This window comes from Pavona decussata, unplaced genomic scaffold, assembly GCF_977016875.1.
Source record: "Pavona decussata unplaced genomic scaffold, jaPavDecu1.1 SCAFFOLD_381, whole genome shotgun sequence".
In the NCBI taxonomy this organism is placed as follows: domain Eukaryota; kingdom Metazoa; phylum Cnidaria; class Anthozoa; order Scleractinia; family Agariciidae; genus Pavona; species Pavona decussata.
In genome coordinates this window covers 1,962,200-1,982,238 of record NW_028145755.1, presented here as the reverse complement: position 1 = coordinate 1,982,238, position 20,039 = coordinate 1,962,200, and the positions used below count along the sequence as shown (strand labels likewise).

Genomic DNA, 20,039 nt, shown 5'->3' with positions numbered 1-20,039 from the left:
TTGGATCAATGCCCAAGCTCGGTGATTCTTCCTCTTCGCTCCTATATTCTGGTGATTGAATAACAATGTTGAGTTGTTATTTATTAGCTGTCATTCAGTAAATTGGATTTTTAATGGGTTTAACGAATTGTGGGCGGAGTTAATACCCTGAACGCATCTGTTACAGCTAACAGCGCAGTTCCTTTCCCCTCTTTCACGCCTCTCCCCAAGCTCCCCTCCGCTCGTTTGCTCCAGTTTTTTCGTGCTGGGCTATTTCGCGCGACCTCTCGACTATCCAGAAAGGGACTGCTTGCAGTCTATCCTTTATCAGGGTGTTATTTGCACTTAAAAATGATTCCAAAGGGAGTTTAACGACATCCCGAGATCCATAGGGACATAAAAAAGTAAGAAGTGCCGACTTCAAAATTTGGTCATTTTTGGCCAAAAACAATGGTCTTACCCTCGGCAAAAAATCGATTATTGGACGAATCACTCCTTTATATCCGTAAGGACCTCGGCGTGTCGTAAAACTTCCTTAGGATTCATTCTGAAGTGCAAACAACACCCTGGCAAAGAATTCAAATAATTTTTACTTTTCCCCTTATCCTGACTCCATCTTTTCTGGGCTATTTCTTTGTACCTGGTCCCTTGGGAGACCTAAAACGTGTCTCATAGGACGTTCCCGGATTTACTTATTCGATTGGAAGCTTTTAAAAGAATATTTGTTTTTCGTCCAAAAATCGACCTATTGCCAAGGGGTAAGCCCACGGTTTTGGGTCAGAAAATGACCAAATTTTGAAGTCGGCATTTTTCACTCCTTTATGTCCCTAGAGATTTCGGCATCTCCTAAAACTCCCTTACGAATCATTTGCAACTGCAAATAACTCCCTGTCAAAAAATTCAAAGAATTTCCTTTTTTGCCCTTATCCTGATTCCATCTTTTCTGGGCTTTTTTTCCCCTGGTCTCTTGGATGACTTCAAACATTTCAAGTCGGCAAGTCGGCATTTTTAGCTCCTTTACCTTCCTAGGAATCTCGGCGTGTCGTAAAACTCCATTAGGAATCATTTGCAAGTGCAAATAACACCCTGGCAAAGAATTGAAAGAATTCTCTTTTTTGCCCTTATCCTGGCTCCATCTTTTCTGGGCTATTTATTTCTCCCTGGTCCCTTGGGAGACCTAAAACGTGTCTCAGGGGACGTTTTCGGATCTACTGATTCGATTGGAAGCTTTTAAAAGAATATTTGTTTTTCGTCCAAAAATCGACTTTATGCCAAGGTGTAAGTCCACGGTTTTGGGTCAAAAATGACCAAATTTTGAAGTCGGCATTTTTCACTCCTTTATGTCCCTAGAGATTTCGGCATCTCCTAAAACTCCCTTACGAATCATTTGCAACTGCAAATAACTCCCTGTCAAAAAATTCAAAGAATTCCCTTTTTTGCCCTTATCCTGAAAGAATATTTGTTTTTCGTCCAAAAATCGACTTCATGCCAAGGTGTAAGTCCACGGTTTGGGGTCAAAAATGACCAAAATGACCTGGTCCCTTGGGAGACCTAACACGTGTCTCAGGGGACGTTCCCGGATCTACTTATTCGATTGGAAGCTTTTAAAAGAATATTTGTTTTTCATCTAAGAATAGACTTAATAATAATAATAATAATAATAATAATAATATATAATTAAGCATTACACTAAGTCTCAATGCTTTACAACTCTATAAAAATGCCAATTACAAATGTGAGAAAAATACATATATATATACAAGAAACTTCATAGTCAAATTAAAAAACCTACTCTAATTGATAAAATTTACGAAATAATAATAATAATAATATGTCTTAACTGAAGATTTAAAAGAGTTCAATGTCTCAGACTTCTTTATTTGAAGCGGCAAGGAGTTCCAAGCATTGGCAGCATAGACTTTTTGCCAAGGGGTAAGCCCGCGGTTTAGGGTCAAAAATGACCAAATTTTCAAGTCGGCATTTTTCACTCCTTTATGTCTCTAGGGATCTCGGTGCGTCGTAAAACTTTCTTAGGATTCATTTTGAAGTGCAAATAACGCCCTGGCAAAGAGTTCAATAAATTTTCGTTTTTACCCTTCTCCTGACTCCATCTTTGTTAGGCTATTTCTTTGTCCCTGGTCCCTTGGGTGAACTAAAACATATCTATCGTTTTCATTTTTCACTCCATTATGTCGCTAGGGATCTCGGTGTGTCGTAAAACTCCCTTAGGAATCATTTTAAAGTGCAAATAACGCCCTGGCAAAGAATTCAAAGAATTTTCTTTTTTCCCTTACCATTACTCCATCTTTTCTGGGCTATTTCTTTGTCCCTGGTCCCTTGGGAGACCTAAAACGTTTCTCAGGGGGCGTTTTTGGATTTACTCATTCGATTGGATAAATCGACTTTTTGCCAAGGGGTAAGCCCATGCTTTTGGATCAAAAACGACCAAATTTTCAAGACGGCATTTTTCACTCCTTGACGTCCCTAGGGATCTCGGCGTGTCGTTAAACTCCCTTAAATCATTTTGAACTAGAAATAACGCCCTCGTAACGAATTGAAAGAATTTTCTTTTTTGCCCTTTTCCTGAATCCATCTTTTCTGGGCTATTTCTTTGTCCGTGGTCCCTTGGGAGACCTAAAACGTATCTCAGGGACGTTCTCGGATCTACTGATTCAATTAAAAGCTTTTAAAAGAATATTTGTTTTTTGTCCAAAAATCGACTTTTTCCCAAGGGGTAAGCCCACAATTTGGGTCAAAAATGACCAAATTTTCAAGTCGGCATTTTTTACTTCTTTATGTGCCTGGGGATCTCGGCGTGTGCTGAAACTCCATTAGCAATCATTTTGAAATACAAATAACAACCTGGCTTCATCTTTACTGGGCTATTTCTTTCTCCCTGGTCCCTTGGAAGACCTAAAACGTGGGGACGCTCTCGGATCTGCTGATTCAATTGGAAGCTTTAAAAAGAATATTTGTTTTTCGTCCAAAAATCGACTTTATGCCAAGGTGTAAGTCCACGGTTTTGGGTCAAAAATGACCAAATTTTGAAGTCGGCATTTTTCACTCCTTTATGTCCCTAGAGATTTCGGCATCTCCTAAAACTCCCTTACGAATCATTTGCAACTGCAAATAACTCCCTGTCAAAAAATTCAAAGAATTCCCTTTTTTGCCCTTATCCTGATTCCATCTTTTCTGGGCTTTTTTTCCCCTGGTCTCTTGGATGACTTCAAACATATCTCAGAAGACGTTTTCGGAGATACTGAATATTTGTTTTTCGTCCAAAAATGGACTATTTCCAAAGGCCCACGGTTTGGGTCAAAAATGACCAAATTTTCAAGTCGGCATTTTTCACCCTTTTGTGTCGCTAGGGATCTCGTCGTGTCGTAAAACTCCCTTAAGAATCATTTTGAAGTGCAAATGACGCCCTCGCAAAGATTTCAAAGAATTTTCTATTTTGCCCTTATCCTAACTCTATCTTTTCTGGGATATTTCTTTTTCCCTGGTCCCTTGGCAGACCTAAAATGTGTCTCAGGGTACGTTTTCGGATCTACGGGTTGGATTAGAAGCTTTTAAAAGAATATTTGTTTTTTGTCCAAAAATCGACTTTTTGCTAAGGGGTAAGCCCACGGTTTTGGGTCAAAAATGACGAAATTTTCAAGTCGGCATTGTTCACTCCTTTTATGTCCCTAATGATCTCGGCGTGTCGTAAAACTCCCTTAGGCATCATTTTGAAGTGCAAATAACGCCCTGGCAAAGAATTCAAAGAATTTTCTTTTTTGACCTTATCCTGACTCTATCTTTTCTGGGCTATTTCCTTGTCCTTGGTCCCTTGGGAGACCTGAAACGTGTCTCAGGGGACGTTTTCGGATCTACTGATTCGAATGGAAGCTTTTAAAAGAATATTTGTTTTTCGCCAAAAATCGACTTTTTGCCAAGGGGTAAGCCCACGGTTTTGGGTCAAAAATGACCAAATTTTCAAATCATGATTTTCCACTCCTTTCTGTCCCTAGGGATCTCGGCGAGTCGTAAAACTCTATAAGGAATTACTTTGAAGTGCAAATAACGCCCTGGAAAAGTATTGAAAGAATTTTCTTTTTTCCCCTTATTGTGACTCCATCTTTTCTGGGCTATTTCTTTGTCCCTGGTCCCTTGGAAGATCTAAAACGTGTCTCAGGGGACGTTTTCGGATCTACTGATTCGATTGGAAGCTTTAAAAGAATATTTGTTTTTCTTTAAATTCTTTGCCAGGGCATAAAGGAGTGAAAAATTACGACTTGAAAATTTTGTCATTTTTCACCCAAAACCAGTCGATTTTTGGACGAAAAACAAATATTCTTTTAAAAGCGTCCAATCGAATCAGTAGATCCGAAAACGTCCCCTGAGACACGTTTTAGGTCTCCGAAGGGACGAGGGACAAAGAAATATCCCAGAAAAGATGGAGTCAGGATAAGAGAAAAAAGAAAATTGTTTCAATTCTATGTCTCGGATTTATTTGCACTTTAAAATGATTCCTTAGGGTGTTTTACGACACGCCGAGATCCCTAGGGACAAAAAAGAGTGAACAATGCCGATTTGAAAATTTGGTCATTTTTGACCCAAAACCGTGGGCTTACTTACCCCCTGGCAAAAAGTCGATTTTTGGATGAAAAATAAATATTCTTTTAAAGGCTTCCAATCGAATCAGTAGATCCGAAAACGTCCCCTGAGAAAAGTTTTAGGTCTTTCAAGAGACCAGGGACAAAGAAATAGCCCAGAAAAGATGGAGTCAGGATAAGGGCAAAAAAGAAAATTCTTTCAATTATTTGCAAGAGTGTTATTTGCACTTCAAAATGATTCCTAAGGGAGTCTTACGACATGCCGAGATCCCTAGGGACATAAGGGAGTGAAAATGGCCGACTTGAAAATTTGGTCATTTTTGACCCAAAACCGTGGGCTTACCCTTTGGCAAAAAGTCGATTTTTGGACGAAAAACAAATATTCTTTTAAAAGCTTCCAGTCGAATCAGTAAATCTGAAAACGTCCCCTGTATCCCCCTACCGTGTTGTTAAAAATGTCTTCTTTTACGTTTTTTGATCCGTTAGATAAAAAGCAAAGGGTCAGTCACCCTTTCTATTTAGATAACATTTACCTTAGGGTGGATGTTTCCGCTTTGTTGACGAATCGGAAACTTTTTGGTACCGTGTTCGTCTTACCGTTTATGGTTTGGTGGCGTCTCTGGAGATTTTGAATCTGAAATCAATCCGAAATCTAGAGTGAATAGTTTTTGTCCGATTATTGTTAAATCTGGATTGTTTTGTAGTGTAAACAATTCTTCCCATAAATCCAGGGTCTTAGGCTGACATCGTGTGGCAGTGTCTTTTCTCCATGTCCTTGTCCATCCAAGCTTATAAAACTCTTTTCTGATAACCTCGCACTGGTTTTTAACGCTCTCCCATTCTAACCCTTCCTAATCCTTTTGGAAAGAATACGAACGGACCACTCCTAGAAGTAGTTCTACTTCATCATCTGTCCAATCAACGCTTTCTGTAGCATCTGAATCCATTCTGGACCTCTTTTGGGCGGCGTTTTGTGATGTCCGCAGAGGATGAGCCAACCGGCAAAGTGAATGGTAACCGTTCCTTCGTGAATATCCCCGGATTCATCGATGCGTGTAAACGGTTTGGAATCCGAATACCCTTTAGTATAAACGCCTGCGTATGAGAACGCCCTAAATGTAATAAATCCGGGAAAATTTCATCGTAGATTACTTGACGAGTAAAACAGAAAAACGTAAACGAATTAGAGCTATGACATGTAATGATTTTAGGTAACGGAGGTTATTTAGTCTTTAACTCATCTTTTCGATGATAAAATAAGAGATATCTGGAATAAAACTGTGTACAATGACAGTGGGTAATATCTTTAATATACTTACATTCACATATCTTGAAATGTGTCTTTTAAAAAGTGTTATTTAGCTCTCTGTTCAGTGACATTTGGATCCGTTCCTTGCAGAAGGCTCCGCAAACGCGTCAGGAAATTCAAAGGGCGTATAGAGAGAGAAGAGAGAGAGAAAGTTGCTGAGCGAAGGTGTCACCAAAACAAAACCTGAAAAACAAGGGCTGACTTACAATTGGAGTAGTAAGCATTCTTGAAGCGGGAAAGAGAATGCAAGCGTGCCGCTTCAAGGTTAACTTTCTGCAGTATTACCAAATAACTTCGGCCATTCCCGCCTATCTCAAAAGCTACGCATCAGTTCATACGGATCTTGGGTACCTGAACTCAGTTTGTGAAAACCTCGATTTCCAACAATCAAATGATGTTACTCTAACTTAAAAAAACGTTCTGCAAGCAGTTTTATAATCTTTTTGTAGAGAAAATTAATACAGAAGCAAGTGCGATTAAATCATGGCGGAAACACTCTCCTGAAGTTGCTGAAAATTGGGTACACTGCATCCAAAACAACTATATAATCACTCGAGATAATAAGCCAAGACAATTTTATTTCAAATTGCTGGACAGGATACTAGTTACTGATAAGGAACTCAAATACTTTGGGATAACTGATTGTGTGAAGTGTGTTATGTGAGGCGAGAACGACTCTATTGAACATGCATTCCTAGAATGTCAATCCTTCCAAAAATTATGTGATGAATCCCTCCAATGGTTTAATAAGTAAATAAATCTCTTCATTTTTTGGTTCCTCACCTGTCATTAATTTCTGAACATCACTACGCAATATGGAGGCCAACTAGAAAATTGGATGGTTAACTTGGCCTCCATGCTCAATCGCTACTTCAACTTTTCAAAATAAATTAAACAATTTTTTACCACATAAGAATGTGGCGACGCATGCGGTTTTGATAAGAGCATTTAAAACTTCATTAGATGACATTGTATTTTTCCGATCTCTTCAACCCTTACTGCCCATTTTAACTGGGAATGAGTGGTTTGAGTATGAAAGTTGTTTTGTACTTGCCGCAATTTTCTTCAGTCGGCTCCGCGGCATAACAAAGAATCAGAGATCGGTTTCTCAAAAGACCGAAAAAGTTTCCTTCCCGAAAGTAATTTTCAATTCCATTTTCTATTGGCTGGTTGTTGTTGTTGTTGTTGTTGTTCGTGCAAACGAACCAAATTTATTTCTTAATCTTGACGTTTTGAACCTTAAATTTTAGAAAATTTAACGTAGCGCTGAACCCTTGGGGTAGAATGTTTTAAACTTTGCAAAACACTATATCTAAACATGCTGATAACAGTTCCACAATAAAAAAAATGGGAATCACCGAGCTCGTTTTTGAGATAAAACCACTTAAAGGTAAAGTTGGTGTCTATCATGTCGCTGTCGTGTCATGTCTTCTACGCAGTCCGATCAGCCTTGCAGAAAAATGAGTACAGGACTAAACTGTTGCTATGGTAACCCATTAAGTGGAAAAAAAAATGACCTTAACTTGTTCAGCAATATTAATCCTTTTTTTGGTATGATTATTGTTGTATCAACTAATAAAGAGTGGTAGTATCGATCCGTTAAAATGTAAGTGCTGGGAAGTAATGGACACCGGCGCTAGCCACCTTAAACTATGATGCTGGAAAGTTTTCAGTTTTATTAACAACTGGCGTCACCTGTTTTTTTTTTTTTTTTTATTCGGAAGAAGCAGACGTTATCTTGCTGTTTCCGTGAATATTTCTGGGATCTTTACTACGTACGTTGCCTCATGAACCTAAAATGTATAAAATGAAGAAACAACTGTCATTTTAAATTCTCTTTGTGAGGGGGGGGGGGGGAGGTTGAGGAGTAAATAAACATGGCGGGGAGGTGGTTAGTAAACTTTTAAAATATATGTTTTTTCAGACGCACACATACGCTCTCAGTCGGGACCTTCACGTCCCATTGAGTGTTCCGTTGAAATTTCCAAATTTAAATATCTTCTTCGTTACTCTTCATTTTTATAACTTATCACCATTTTTAAAAGCAAAAGAGATGGGACGAAAAGAATTTCAATACTTCTCTTAGTTAAAGACTGACTCCTTTCTGTGGATAACGTGAGATATAAATAGCAACATTACCATGAGTCTCTGTGTTTGTTTTCATGTTTACTTATTATCACTATAGAAACAACGACCATATAATTGCCTTTCTTTTTTTTACATTTCCAGAAGGATTTTGTTTGCTAAATGTTTACTGCTATTTAGCGCTAGCATTTGCTCTTCAAAAATTGAGAAAAACCTGGCGTTTCACGACTGTAACATTTAACAACAAAAGACCATAATCTTGTTTTTCTGCCCAGGTTTGGGAGTGGTTTAAATCACCATAGCAACAGTGTTTTTCAAGAAGTAGCTGGGAACCACCCAAGACAATCCTTAGACACCTGTTTTGTTTGACTCACTCACCGCATGCTTTTCATTGGCTAAGATGGTCGCTGTTTTCCTCGTGTTATTTCGTATTCATGGTAACAGGGACATCGCCCTAACACTCGCTTTAAACTACATTTTTCCAACCGACTGTTCAGTGAATGGACAACATTGATAGAGTCCGTAAGAGGTTTAGCTGAGCGAAATATGAATCACGAGACAAACCAGACCACTGGTTTTCGGCCGTTTGGAGAACGTGGGCAAGGTATGTATATTCTGGTCCACATGACCCAAAACTTTTGCTTGAAAATATACAGTTACTAGCATTAGTTAAATTTGATATCTTAAAGCTTTGGGCGGGATAAAAACAAACCTCAGTAAGGGTTGAGCTTGATCCCAAGTAATGGTATGCAAATTTTAATTCTAACCACAGTGAGAAGGACTCAGTGTGGTCTTTTGATATGATAAAAAGGAAACCACCTGATGATGAAAGATCCAGAAACTTTGAAGAGTTTGCGTTATTTGTTTCATTTTTTTTAATAACATGTTCTCGCGGTCAAGAAGCGAAAAACATTTGGTGGCTGACTGCCTTGGTCGCAAGTAATAACAGTAACATTAAAAAAAAAACATTGCTCGAAATAAGGTTTGAAAAATAATAGTTGCTCGACAAAAACGAAGAGCAAAACATCTCCACACCGTCTCTTGCAATTTTTTTAGTTCTTTTACTGTCAATCCCTCATTTAGGGGGAACAAAAGTAAATTCGGTTGGGAAGTTTAGCGTAAAGATTACATTCCAATATATTGCATCCCAGAAAACAAAAATGAACGAACCATACTATTCTTTGATATCTTAAAGCTTTGGGCGGGATAAAGACCAACCTCGACTCAGTGAGAGTTGATGTTGACCCCAAGTAATGGTATGCATACTTCAATTCTAACCACAGTGAGAAGGACTCAGTGTGGTATTTTGATATGATAAAAAGGAAACCACCTGATGATGAAAGATCCAGAAACTTTGAAGAGTTTGCGTTATTCGTTTAAATTTTTTTTTTTTTTTTTTTTTTTTGATAACATGTTCTCGAGGTCAAGAAGCGAAAAACGTTTGGCGACTGACTGCCTTGGTTGCAAGTAATAACAATAACATTTAAAAAATAAGGTTTGAAAAATAATAGTCGCTCGAGAAAACGAAGCGCAAAACATCTACAGACCAACTTTGTTGCATTCTATTTTAGTTCTTTTGCTGTCAATCCGTCATTTAGGGGGAACAAAACTAAATTCCGTTGTGAAGTTTAACGTACAGATTACATTCCAATATATTGCATCCCAGAAAACAAACATGAACGAGCCATACTATTCTGCCATAAGACGTAAGGTATCATAATGTGTCTCGGCAAAGTATATTGAGTCCTTTTCCACTTACAGCATTTCAGAATCTCGGTCTCCTCCTGTATTGGTAAGAAATCTTCGCTTAGTTACGTCTGCTACATAACTGGCACTTTCCCACATGAACATTTGCGCTGTTAGACTGGCCAAATACTCGGGCAATTTATTTATGGGATTTAGCAGCGATGTGTTCGCCGATTTAAAAGCGATTACTGGTTATTGTGTTGTAACTTTTTTTCGACTAGGGTCCAGCACATGTGATAAAGGTGAACATGCAACAGTCAAAGATCCTATAGTCCTTTATCCTCGGTCCCGAAAATCAGGTTTTATGCTGTTATCGCAACAAAACTGCAATGAAATCGCGGTGAAATCTTGGCGAAATCATACGAGTGGTTTGACATCCCCCTTAAAACGACATCAGAAAATCATTTGTGACTGGCCCGTAGATGGGCTCTCAGGGCCTCGTTTTCAAACCGCAGTCTGTGGCTCGCCATTTTCAAGCTTGTGATTCGGATGTCGCGAATTTTCAAGCAAGAGCTTCGAGCTTTCGACAAATTAAAATTAACTTGTGGTAAAAGAAACCCTTTTTTTATTTTCTTTGGATCAAGGGTTAACGAAGGCGAACGCAAACCTAATCTTGTATTTGTTTTCCTGTGGCTTTCGAGTTAGCCTGCGTACGGATTTCCACATGGGCCATAGGGCGAAGAGAAAAATCCGGCGAGCGGAGAGAACCGAGATCGGTCAGAGGTTCAGAGAGAAAGGGAAGGAGCTTGTGGAGATTGTTTTGATGCCAGATATTAAAAGAAATGGGGAACTTTATAGAAAGTTCCACGGTTGTAATATTCACGCCGTTGCTGTCAATAATGAAGGACCAGGTTGAGAAGCTATCGAACTTAGGCCTTAGAGCGTTCGCCATCAGCGCTGGAGACGAGCCCTCGCTGAAGGTACATCAGTTGGCGATTGTACTGCTGTAGGCTCGATTTCCGCCGCTCTCTCGAGTCCGGTCTTTGTTCCTCCCCGGGCTCGTTTCCCGAACAGCGGCTGGAAATCGAGCCTAGTACTGCTGCGGATCTTTTGAAGTTTGTATGCGTTGAAAATTGAGGAGGATCTTTGGAAAGATTTTCGCACAGCCCCATACATTAATTATATACTTGCATCACTACCATATTCACTGTCTTTACATAAAGAACGAGCATGAATAGTGTTAGAGTCGCAAAGTGTATACATAATTAATGTATGGGGCTGTGCGTAAAACTTGCCGAATCTTCCAACTTTTCCAAAGGTTCGTTACAAGGCTAAGAAGCAATGACTCACTAAGCACTAAATACGAGTGTCCCAAGGGTACATATTGTCGAGTTCGAGAAAGGCAAGACTGTTACGAATAATAATAATAATTTCCATTGTGTAAAGAATGTCCTACTCTTAAACTTTCGTAAGCTAAAACAACACTGTTGTCCAGGAGTAACTAGTAATTCCTTGTTTCTTAAAGAATGAGTTGAAAACGGAACTACGTTCAGGCGAACTCACTAATTTTTCGCGGAAACGACAAATTCGCTCTCGTTCTCGCTGCATATCCCGAATAAATAATGTTATTAACGAATGTTTATTGACATTCGACTCAATCGAGCGGGATATGACCGGTGTTACAAGGGAGCGCTGGGAACGGTCACATCAAAAGAATGTCTAGAGCCTCGCTCAACTTTCCAAGACCAAGCTCTTCGCTCTGTACCCCACTGTTCACATTCTACTTTCGCGTATCTTATGCACTGCAATTCCAGAATTCATGTGAGGACATCAAAAAAGCCTCTCGCTTGATTTTTGCCAGGGCATGAACGGCAACGATTTGGTATCTATATTTGCCTCACTTTTATGTAGAATCATAATTATGATAAATTGTGCAAAGTGTCACGTGCTTCGCCAGTCGTGTCACACACGCCCGAAGTCTCTTTGCTGTGCCGCGTTCTGTTCGATCAAGTTCAGTGCTTGTTTCGCCTGATTTATCGTGACAAAATGGCTCTCCTTCATCGAAGGTGCATAAGCTGAAAACATAACCTCCGAATGCGAGTCGAGTGTAGAAATTGTAAAAGCCAGTTTCCTCTCCACAACGTGTTCAAAAAAGGAGTGCGCTAAAAATCTACGTTGTATCTGTTTCCTCGTAACGAAAACATATCCAAATGGCCAAAGTAAAAGAAGTGACTTCTTATTCATGTTTGGAAGAAGAATATATTTAATTTTTCAAGGTATTTTGATTAGAAGACCAAAATAGTATACCGGCTTCTATGTTCCGTTTTCCTCAAATTTAAAACGTTTTACCGAAAATGTTTTGTATTATTTTTAAGCTCAACAGTGCCACGCCACAGTCCATACCTGACCGCATTTAATCCTCAACGGGAGAAAGGACACTAATCCCTGTTATCTTGTCGCTCAAACTTGAGATAATTTCTTTCCTCAGTTTGGTCTAATAATTTCTCTCCTCATTTTGGTCTTAACTTGAAACTTGAAACTACAGTTCCGAAGAAAATGAAATGTACGAAAAAAAATTGCATCGCGATATACTTGGACTAGAAATGCAGTCATTAAACAGGGGCACCCAACGACAGTTTTCTCTCAGATCCTTTGAAATGCTATTTTAGGCTATCTGGAGTGCCTTTAAAACTCTGAAGGTTCATTTTAGGCCGCGCTATAATATTTTTATCTGTTCGGTCATTCTAGGGCAACCTTAGTCTTTTCGAAATTACTAGGGCATCTTTGTCCATTTCCCGAAATCCTTAGGCCTTATTTCCTTTCCGAAAATCTTAGCTGACCTTTTTTCGGGACCCGACACGACATTTTTATCAATCCGAAAACACTAGGCCTTAAATTTCCCATATCACGAAATTTCGAGGTTAAAATTCCCTTCAGACAATTGCAAGGGATTAAGGGCCTTCCGAACAGATAATTTACCGAAACGATCCTTTGGGTGCCCCTGATTAAATTGGGAAGGAATTTTCAAACATTCCCTTAAGATAGTTAAGATAGCATTTAGATCAAGTAATAAAGAAAATCCCCATAAAAATAAAAATAATCAAAGGCTGTATACAGAGGATATATTACATAACTGTGATCGTTGCATTTGGGCGAAATATGTTTAGTTGTACTTATTTCTTGTTACAACTGCATTGTTATACAGAAAAAGATCATTGTGAGAAGTCATAGATTTTGTTTTGTGGTTGGTTATCAAAATCAAAAAACGGTTGCAACTAGTTGATATCTTTCGAAAGTGACAAGCCGATCTAAATAGTATTTCGCCGCATTTCAAGACTATTTGCTCGATTGCGTAGCAGCCGCGAAGGGTCGTGTGCGGGGAAAATTTATTGCTCGCTTACCTTGATTCTTTGCTCTCAGTTTGAAGCTGATGATCCAAATCACTCTGTCCACTGTACATTCCATCCGGATCATTATCGCCTTCTAAAATCATGTTAAGAAGCTTTTCTGGATCATTATTAACGACTCACGTTCTCTTCGATGCGGACGCCATATCAGTGATAATGTATATATATCAGTTAAAATTATCGCCATTAAGGCTACCACACACACCAGTAAAACAAACTCACTAACCAACGAATAGAGTGTGAGCTCATAATTTATAAAAAAGGACGCTATCGAGCTCTTGAAGCTTCCACACCTACCAGTAAAACATACACTAAAACAAGTTATAATTTCGTGAGTGAGTCGGACACCTTCGTGTTCATTGGAGCCTGCTGTCAGTTATCAATAAGTTAGCGGTTCAAGTTCTCTGGGAGTTTACAACAATCTCGTACCCAGAGTCCCCAGGCTTTTTGACCGGCTCAGCGGTTAAAGTCGCCAGGAGAGACTCTGGAGAATTACAAAATATAATTTTTTTTTTTTTGATTGGCTGCCCGTAAATTATTTTACCGCAGAAATCCTGCGGTAATAACACCCGTTTCTTTTCATCTACTCGAAAAAAGACAAAGAAAAACAAATAAACTTAAAAGCATCATATAGCTGAATTTGTACACTTTTAATAAGGTGTCGAACGTACTCGTGTAATCTCTGAATATTGCCATTAAGGTATGAATAAACTGCAAAGCAAATTTATCGCGGTAACTTGCGAGGCCACTGTGTTTTTTAGGTTAAATATATAGTCTTGATAAATATTTTTCTCTGATTTCTTTCGTGTAAACACTGGGCACAAGAAAATGATAATTTTGTTTATATTATTGTCTCTTTTTTGTCTGCCTCGACGTTTGGAATTTTATCGTATTTTTAGACCAAAACATAGACTGTTTTTCTTCTTTCTAACTTCGCTAAACATTTGAACCAACGAAAAAAATATTCAAAATTTTCTGCAGACAGGTGTACAGTATTAAAAGGGTTGACCAATCGGCTCCCTAGCTTCCTGAAAATAATGAAATCGACATTTTTCGACGATTGTCAGTTGCAGAACTCGGGCAATCTGTAGCATGTGTAGACAATTGTCTCCCCTGCTTATATAGCTTGTGTAGCTGGCGGCATTGTAGGCGTGCGCGAAATAAAGTTTTGGCGGCGGAGCCGCGAGGAGAATGGGGACGGGGACAAACTTCGCGCGCGCCTACAATACCGCCAGCTACGCAAGCTACTGCTTATACAGCTCTTAATTTTATGAGACGTTAATTCTGTTGAATCCGTGAATATCTGTTTATGTAAATTAAATGGCTATTTGGAAACGAAGATGTCTCTTGACAATAAATTTCGAAGAAATTAAAGAGTATGGCACTCTCTCTCAAGGAGCTGTTACACTTAGCATTTGTCTTGCAAATTGTTCAAAGTGTTTGGTTATATCAACAGAGTTGGTAAGGTAATTTGGCCAGTGTAAAGAGATTTGAGTGCTAACGTTTTGAAGGTTAGCCCCTCGTCTGCCTTGTTCCAATTGTTTGAGGGTATTCAAAAGGTGTTTATTTAGCCGAACGCGCTCGGCTAAATTAAAAAACGACTGTTGTGCACATTATAATATTTTAAAGTATTATGTCTTTTATTTTTAGTCAGAAATGCCGTTGACGAGAGTGAACGCTCGTACTGTCCGAATGGAGGCCATTACTATCCTTATTACCCAATCAATCATGAACTATATCCGGACTATCCACTTTTGATGATGCCTCATCCCAGTTCCTCATCCGCGTTTGGAGTGCCACAACCCTACCCCCTGTGCGGCTGGAATACCCCTAGGATGTACTTCCCATGCTACCGATGCACTTCGGATTACTATATCCCCCATTCCCAACGGTATGTATTCCATAACAGGTTTCCTTTTAATCTTCCCTGGGAATTCATAAAATTTAAAGATGGCAGAAACGCATCTTAAGCTAGAACTCTTGAACCTCATAGCTTAAGCAAACGTGATTACATGCAATCCGCATATTCTTCCTTTTGTTTGTTTGTTTGTTTGTTTCTTTCTTTCTTTCTTTCTTATTTTGTTTTGTTTTTTGTTTTGTATTTCTGTATCATTTCTACCATGTGCCTCGTTTTTTCAACCTACTTCTCAGTGTTTGGATATCTGATGAAACACACCTTCTCGCGTTTGATATATTACTTCTCAAATGATCAATTATTCTTGGAGAAATTCAAGGCTAAAGTTGGCAAAATTTTACGGTAATTAGGAACACATATCCAAACCACGCTCACAGTAATGATTTTCTTTGTTTTCTCTTGATGAATTATTAATGAGTTTGAGATGATAGATATCCAAACGAGGTGCGTACCGCCGAGTTGGCTATAATCACCTCATTTCCAAGAAGCACGAGTATAACAATTGTTTTATTAAAAATAACCAGAAATATTGCTAGATCCTGCCTGTTTCGCTTTGCAAGAACAACTACAGGACAATTTTATGGTCGCTATTTCTCGGGCATGGTATACTATCATGGCTCATATACCATGGCCGGTAAACCAATCAAATCCCTGGAACCGCATTAAACAATGATTCAGTTTTTAATAATAACCATTATCGTATTTGGTCTGGCCAGCCGAAAATATCGCAAATGGAAAATTCAACAGCCGTTACTTCAGCTGTGCATTAGTCGTCGGGACAGCTGAAATCGTTGGGATACATGGAGAAAGAGTGCGCATGCGTGAACCAGTGTCATTTTGACAGGAAACTGTACGAGTTAACCTTCGTCATTTTGCTACGAGTTGTTGTGAGGACGGCGTTGTGGCGAAAACAAGTCCTCGAAACGTGGGTAACCTCGTCTTTTTGAATCCCAAAAGGACTTATCTATCATCATTGACTGCGTGGCCGTTTTTCTCGGAAAATGAAATCAATAATTTATAGACGATGAGAAGTCCAAAGGCTACTGCAAAGCTGACACAACGTAATATATTTTAAAACAATATTTCGGCTGGCCAAACCAGCCTTCTTCAGGTTTAGATGTTACTAAATTATATAAATGAAATTACAATATATATCATGGAGGATGTTGCAATACATGGGAGCAGCGGAAATGACGTTTACAAGGTGGTACCAAAGGATGAGGAAACAAGTAAAATAAAATAAAAAAAATTACAATTCATCACGTCTATTCAAACCGTGGGGTTCCAAGGTCCCCGCTAAATCTATAAGAAAAGATTCTCTGGCTTTTTTGATTGAATCACGTGAGGAGTGGATAACTTCAAGTGGTATTAGTTGCATGTCAGTGTGGCAGTGGTTAGGTTGAGAAAGAAAATGTTCAGAAACAGTGGTTGGTTTGGATGAAATGTTTGTTTTGTCAACTGGGCGTCTATGTTCGTTGAATCTGTCTTTGAGACGTCGCTTAGTTTCACCTATGTATTGTAAATGGCAGCGGTTACATTGTTACTAATACCACTTGAAGTTATCCACTCCTCACGTGATTCAATCAGAAAAGCCAGAGAATCTTTTCTTATAGATTTAGCGGGGACCTTGGAACCCCACGGTTTGAATAGACGTGATGAATTGTAATTTTTTTATTTTATTTTACTTATTTCCTCATCCTTTGGTTCCACCTTGTAAACGTCATTTCCGCTGCTCCCATGTATTGCAACATCCTCCATGATATATATTGTAATTTCATTTATATAATTTAGTAACATCTAAACCTGAAGAAGGCTGGTTTGGCCAGCCGAAATATTGTTTTAAAATATATTACGTTGTGTCAGCTTTGCAGTAGTCTTTGGACTTCTCATCGTCTATTTTTCAAGTTTGGCTGATTAGATCTCCTGTGAGATCCAACGTACAAGCAAGCAGGATCTTCGTTCACGGCTTTTGCAGTTTTTAAAATAATTTATAGATTGTTTTTAATAAAACTACACCCGCTCTCACCTGTGGGAAATGGGATGAAAATAGCCTATTCGGCACTATGACATCTCATATCCAACATGAGCTAGTGGAAAATTGTTTAACAAACATTTGGGAACACTTAAATAAATTGCTGTTGTTGTTGCTATTATTCCACTATTGTCAGGCCCCAGTTTTCTCTCGCCGGACATTCCCTCAGCCATCCTGCAAGAGCAAGTACAGCAGTTACCAACGCAGTATCGTCACGCGTCTCCATAGCAACACCAAGTACCCTCTCGTCACCAGTGCAAGTGAAAAAAGAAAAAGCAGAAACTCCACCACCGACTCCACCCCTACAGACGGAGGATCTCCCCAGTCCCCCACCTGAGGAGAGCATGACACGGCTTGGTTACCTTCCCCAGAATAATGATGATGACACCAAACCAAACAGCACAAGAAGACAACTTATTTATCGGCCCCAGTGTTCCGTTTGTTTGAAAACGTTTTCGCGGTCAGGAACCTTAAGGGTATTGTTCAGATTTTTTGTTTTGTTTGTTTGTTTTGTTTTAAGATTACTCGACTTTTGGTTTGAGGCTGTTTTAAAAGAATAATTCTCGCAATTCGCAAATTTGTGTTTGAGAATTTATTTCAATTAGAGCGGTTTTCATTTGAGTATCGTAAACCAAATAAAACTAGAGTAATCACGTTAACCAATCAAAAAGACATAAACAACGCTAGTAAACCAATCAGAACTCAAAGCAAACATAAGTAAACGGGACGCCAAGCGCGGGAAAACACATGCGAGCGTGAAGTCACTATTGGTTTTCTAATCAATCACAGAGCGTAGTGAAGCAAAACCAGAGGAAACGTGTAGATGCACTAGCCTCGCATACAGCCCAAAATCTCCCTGAGAAATAACAAAATCAAAATCTTGTATCCTTATATGTCGGGTATCCCTTGTCTTAAAGTCATAATTACATCATACTTAAGGTCACTTAGACTGAATTTGACAGAAACATTTCAAATAATTCTGTATTTCGTATAAGGAAAGTATTCTTACAGTAAGTCACTCAAACTTCTCAAGTTGATAAAAAAATATGCTGTGAATAATTTCGGGCTTCCTACATGTCAGAAAATTTTACCCAAAGTCAACTTACCTTAAGAATTTGTCATCAAATAATGGGTATATTTAAATACAAATGTGTCAAGCAACGTTACCTTTCGCTGAAAAGTCAGAATTTTGAATATTTTCTCATGTATTTTGTGCCCTATCGTATACATTTTGAATGTAAACGTTCAAATATCCTGTTGCATTCTATTTTAGGTTCACATGCGAATTCACAACGGAGAGAAGCCATTTCAGTGCCAATTTTGCCCCAAGACGTTTGCTCAATCCGGGAACCTTGCTGCGCATGAGCGGATACACACCGGTGAAAAGCCATATCAGTGCAAGTACTGTGGCAAACGCTTTACCCAGTCCTCCGCTCAAAAGAGTCATGTGATGACTCATATTAGTAAAGAACTGTTGTAAATCTTAAATATTTCGAATGGCATTCTTATCTATCACCCAGGGCTATTTTGTTCCTTTTGAGAGACGGTTGAAAATAACTTCGTATAGTAGACAGGAGACAAGAATTCTGCCAATATCGTTCACAGAGCCCACATTCAGTTTGACCAGCGAGTAGACCCTGCTGGTCAAGGAAACGCCAAGGCAAGGGCCCTCAGGCTCGTTGGCCAGCGGCTGGTCACCAGGCTTGACTCTGCAGATTTTTTAATTGGCTGCCCCGAGACCGAGAAAACGCAATCTCGTGGCCAGCGGTCGCTCGCCAGGAGAGAGTCTGGAGAATTTGAAAAAATTTAAATTTTTTGATTGGCTGCCCATAAACGGCTTGCATTGTTTTACCGCAGAAATTCTGCGGTTATAGAATTCCAGTACCCCAGAGTCTCTCCTGACGATCAAGCGCTGGTCAAAGAGCCTGAGGACACTGAATACGAGATTGGAAAAAAACGCGGACTGAAGTCAGGTTCTAATTACTTTTAAAAAGAATTATCAGAGGAATGCGACTAACGATTGGCTAGACTTTGTAACTGCAGCCTATCACAGTTATCGTAACTTTTAAAATGTATTTTTCTCTTTTACCGTGAAGTTTCGAACGTAAATAATACCCAACCTTCCCACCCCGAATATAAGCCCCTTAGGTTTAGCTGTTTTTATTAACAAACGCAACCAAATTTGAAACAAAATACCCCATCCAATGATAGGCCCCCACCCCTACCCTCCTCCGACATTAACTGTATGAAAAGTCCTTGGAACTTTATATTAGGAATTTTACGTATTCCAACAAAGTTTATCCTGTGTGGTATTGCATGACAGCAGCATTTTAATCGTTAATTGCTGGACATTTTGACCTGTAATAAAGATAGAAGTAAATTGATTTATTCCACTAAAAAAGTTTTTATTATTAAAAACAGGATCATTGTATAATGCAATTCCAAGGATTTGATTGGCTCAGCGGCAATGTCATATTTGTTAATTATACAGTTCGCCGCCTCCATGAAAAGAATTCCGTGGATCTTCAACATTATTAAGATTTTCAAATGTTTTTGTACTAGTTGTATATAACTAAAAAGAAAAACTGTGTGGTTTAGAATAAATGGAGATAAACTGAAACTCATAATGCCGTTTTATGGTGTAACAACCTCAGGGCCTGAGAGTATCGAGCGTGAAAGGAATAATGGGAAAGATAAATGAAAATTCTAGTCACTATTAAAAATAGATACCCATTGCGTGCATGTGGCTAGTGCTGTGCACAAGCTGCGGATATGTTTGTTTACCTCTCACATGCCTGACGACATAGTGGGTAGAGCACTCTACAGTGCACTATCCACAACAATCAGTCTTCCCTTGAAGTAATGGGGACGTTGTTTATTGAATTGTCCGTAATGTTTATTAGGCTATTATCAATCTCGACATTGTGAAATCAAAGACCATATTTGAATAATTTGCTAATTGCAGAAAAGTAAGTGTATCGTTGCCCTGTTGTAACTTCTGGCAGCATGTTCTTGATCTCACGCGAGCAGC

General features: G+C 39.0%; 1 protein-coding gene across 1 annotated transcript; it reads left to right on the top strand.

Moving 5' to 3' along the window:
- The first annotated feature begins 13,969 nt into the window (after window positions 1-13,969).
- On the top strand, window positions 13,970-19,626 carry LOC146452053 (uncharacterized). Its single transcript, XM_085098408.1, has 3 exons — window positions 13,970-14,952; window positions 17,145-17,484; window positions 18,282-19,626. Exons 1-3 carry the CDS (start codon window positions 14,819-14,821, stop codon window positions 18,486-18,488), a joined length of 681 nt encoding a protein of 226 aa, XP_084954534.1. The 5' UTR covers window positions 13,970-14,818; the 3' UTR covers window positions 18,489-19,626.
- Window positions 19,627-20,039: the final 413 nt, after the last annotated feature.

Excerpts from the sequence above, each read along its gene's own strand:
- LOC146452053 (XM_085098408.1), top strand. The coding sequence starts at position 14,819 with ATGATGCCTCATCCCAGTTCCTCATCCGCGTTTGGAGTGCCACAACCC. Across the intron at positions 14,953-17,144 it reads TATATCCCCCATTCCCAACG|GCCCCAGTTTTCTCTCGCCG; the intron begins GTATGTATTCCA and ends CACTATTGTCAG. Across the intron at positions 17,485-18,281 it reads CGCGGTCAGGAACCTTAAGG|GTTCACATGCGAATTCACAA; the intron begins GTATTGTTCAGA and ends ATTCTATTTTAG.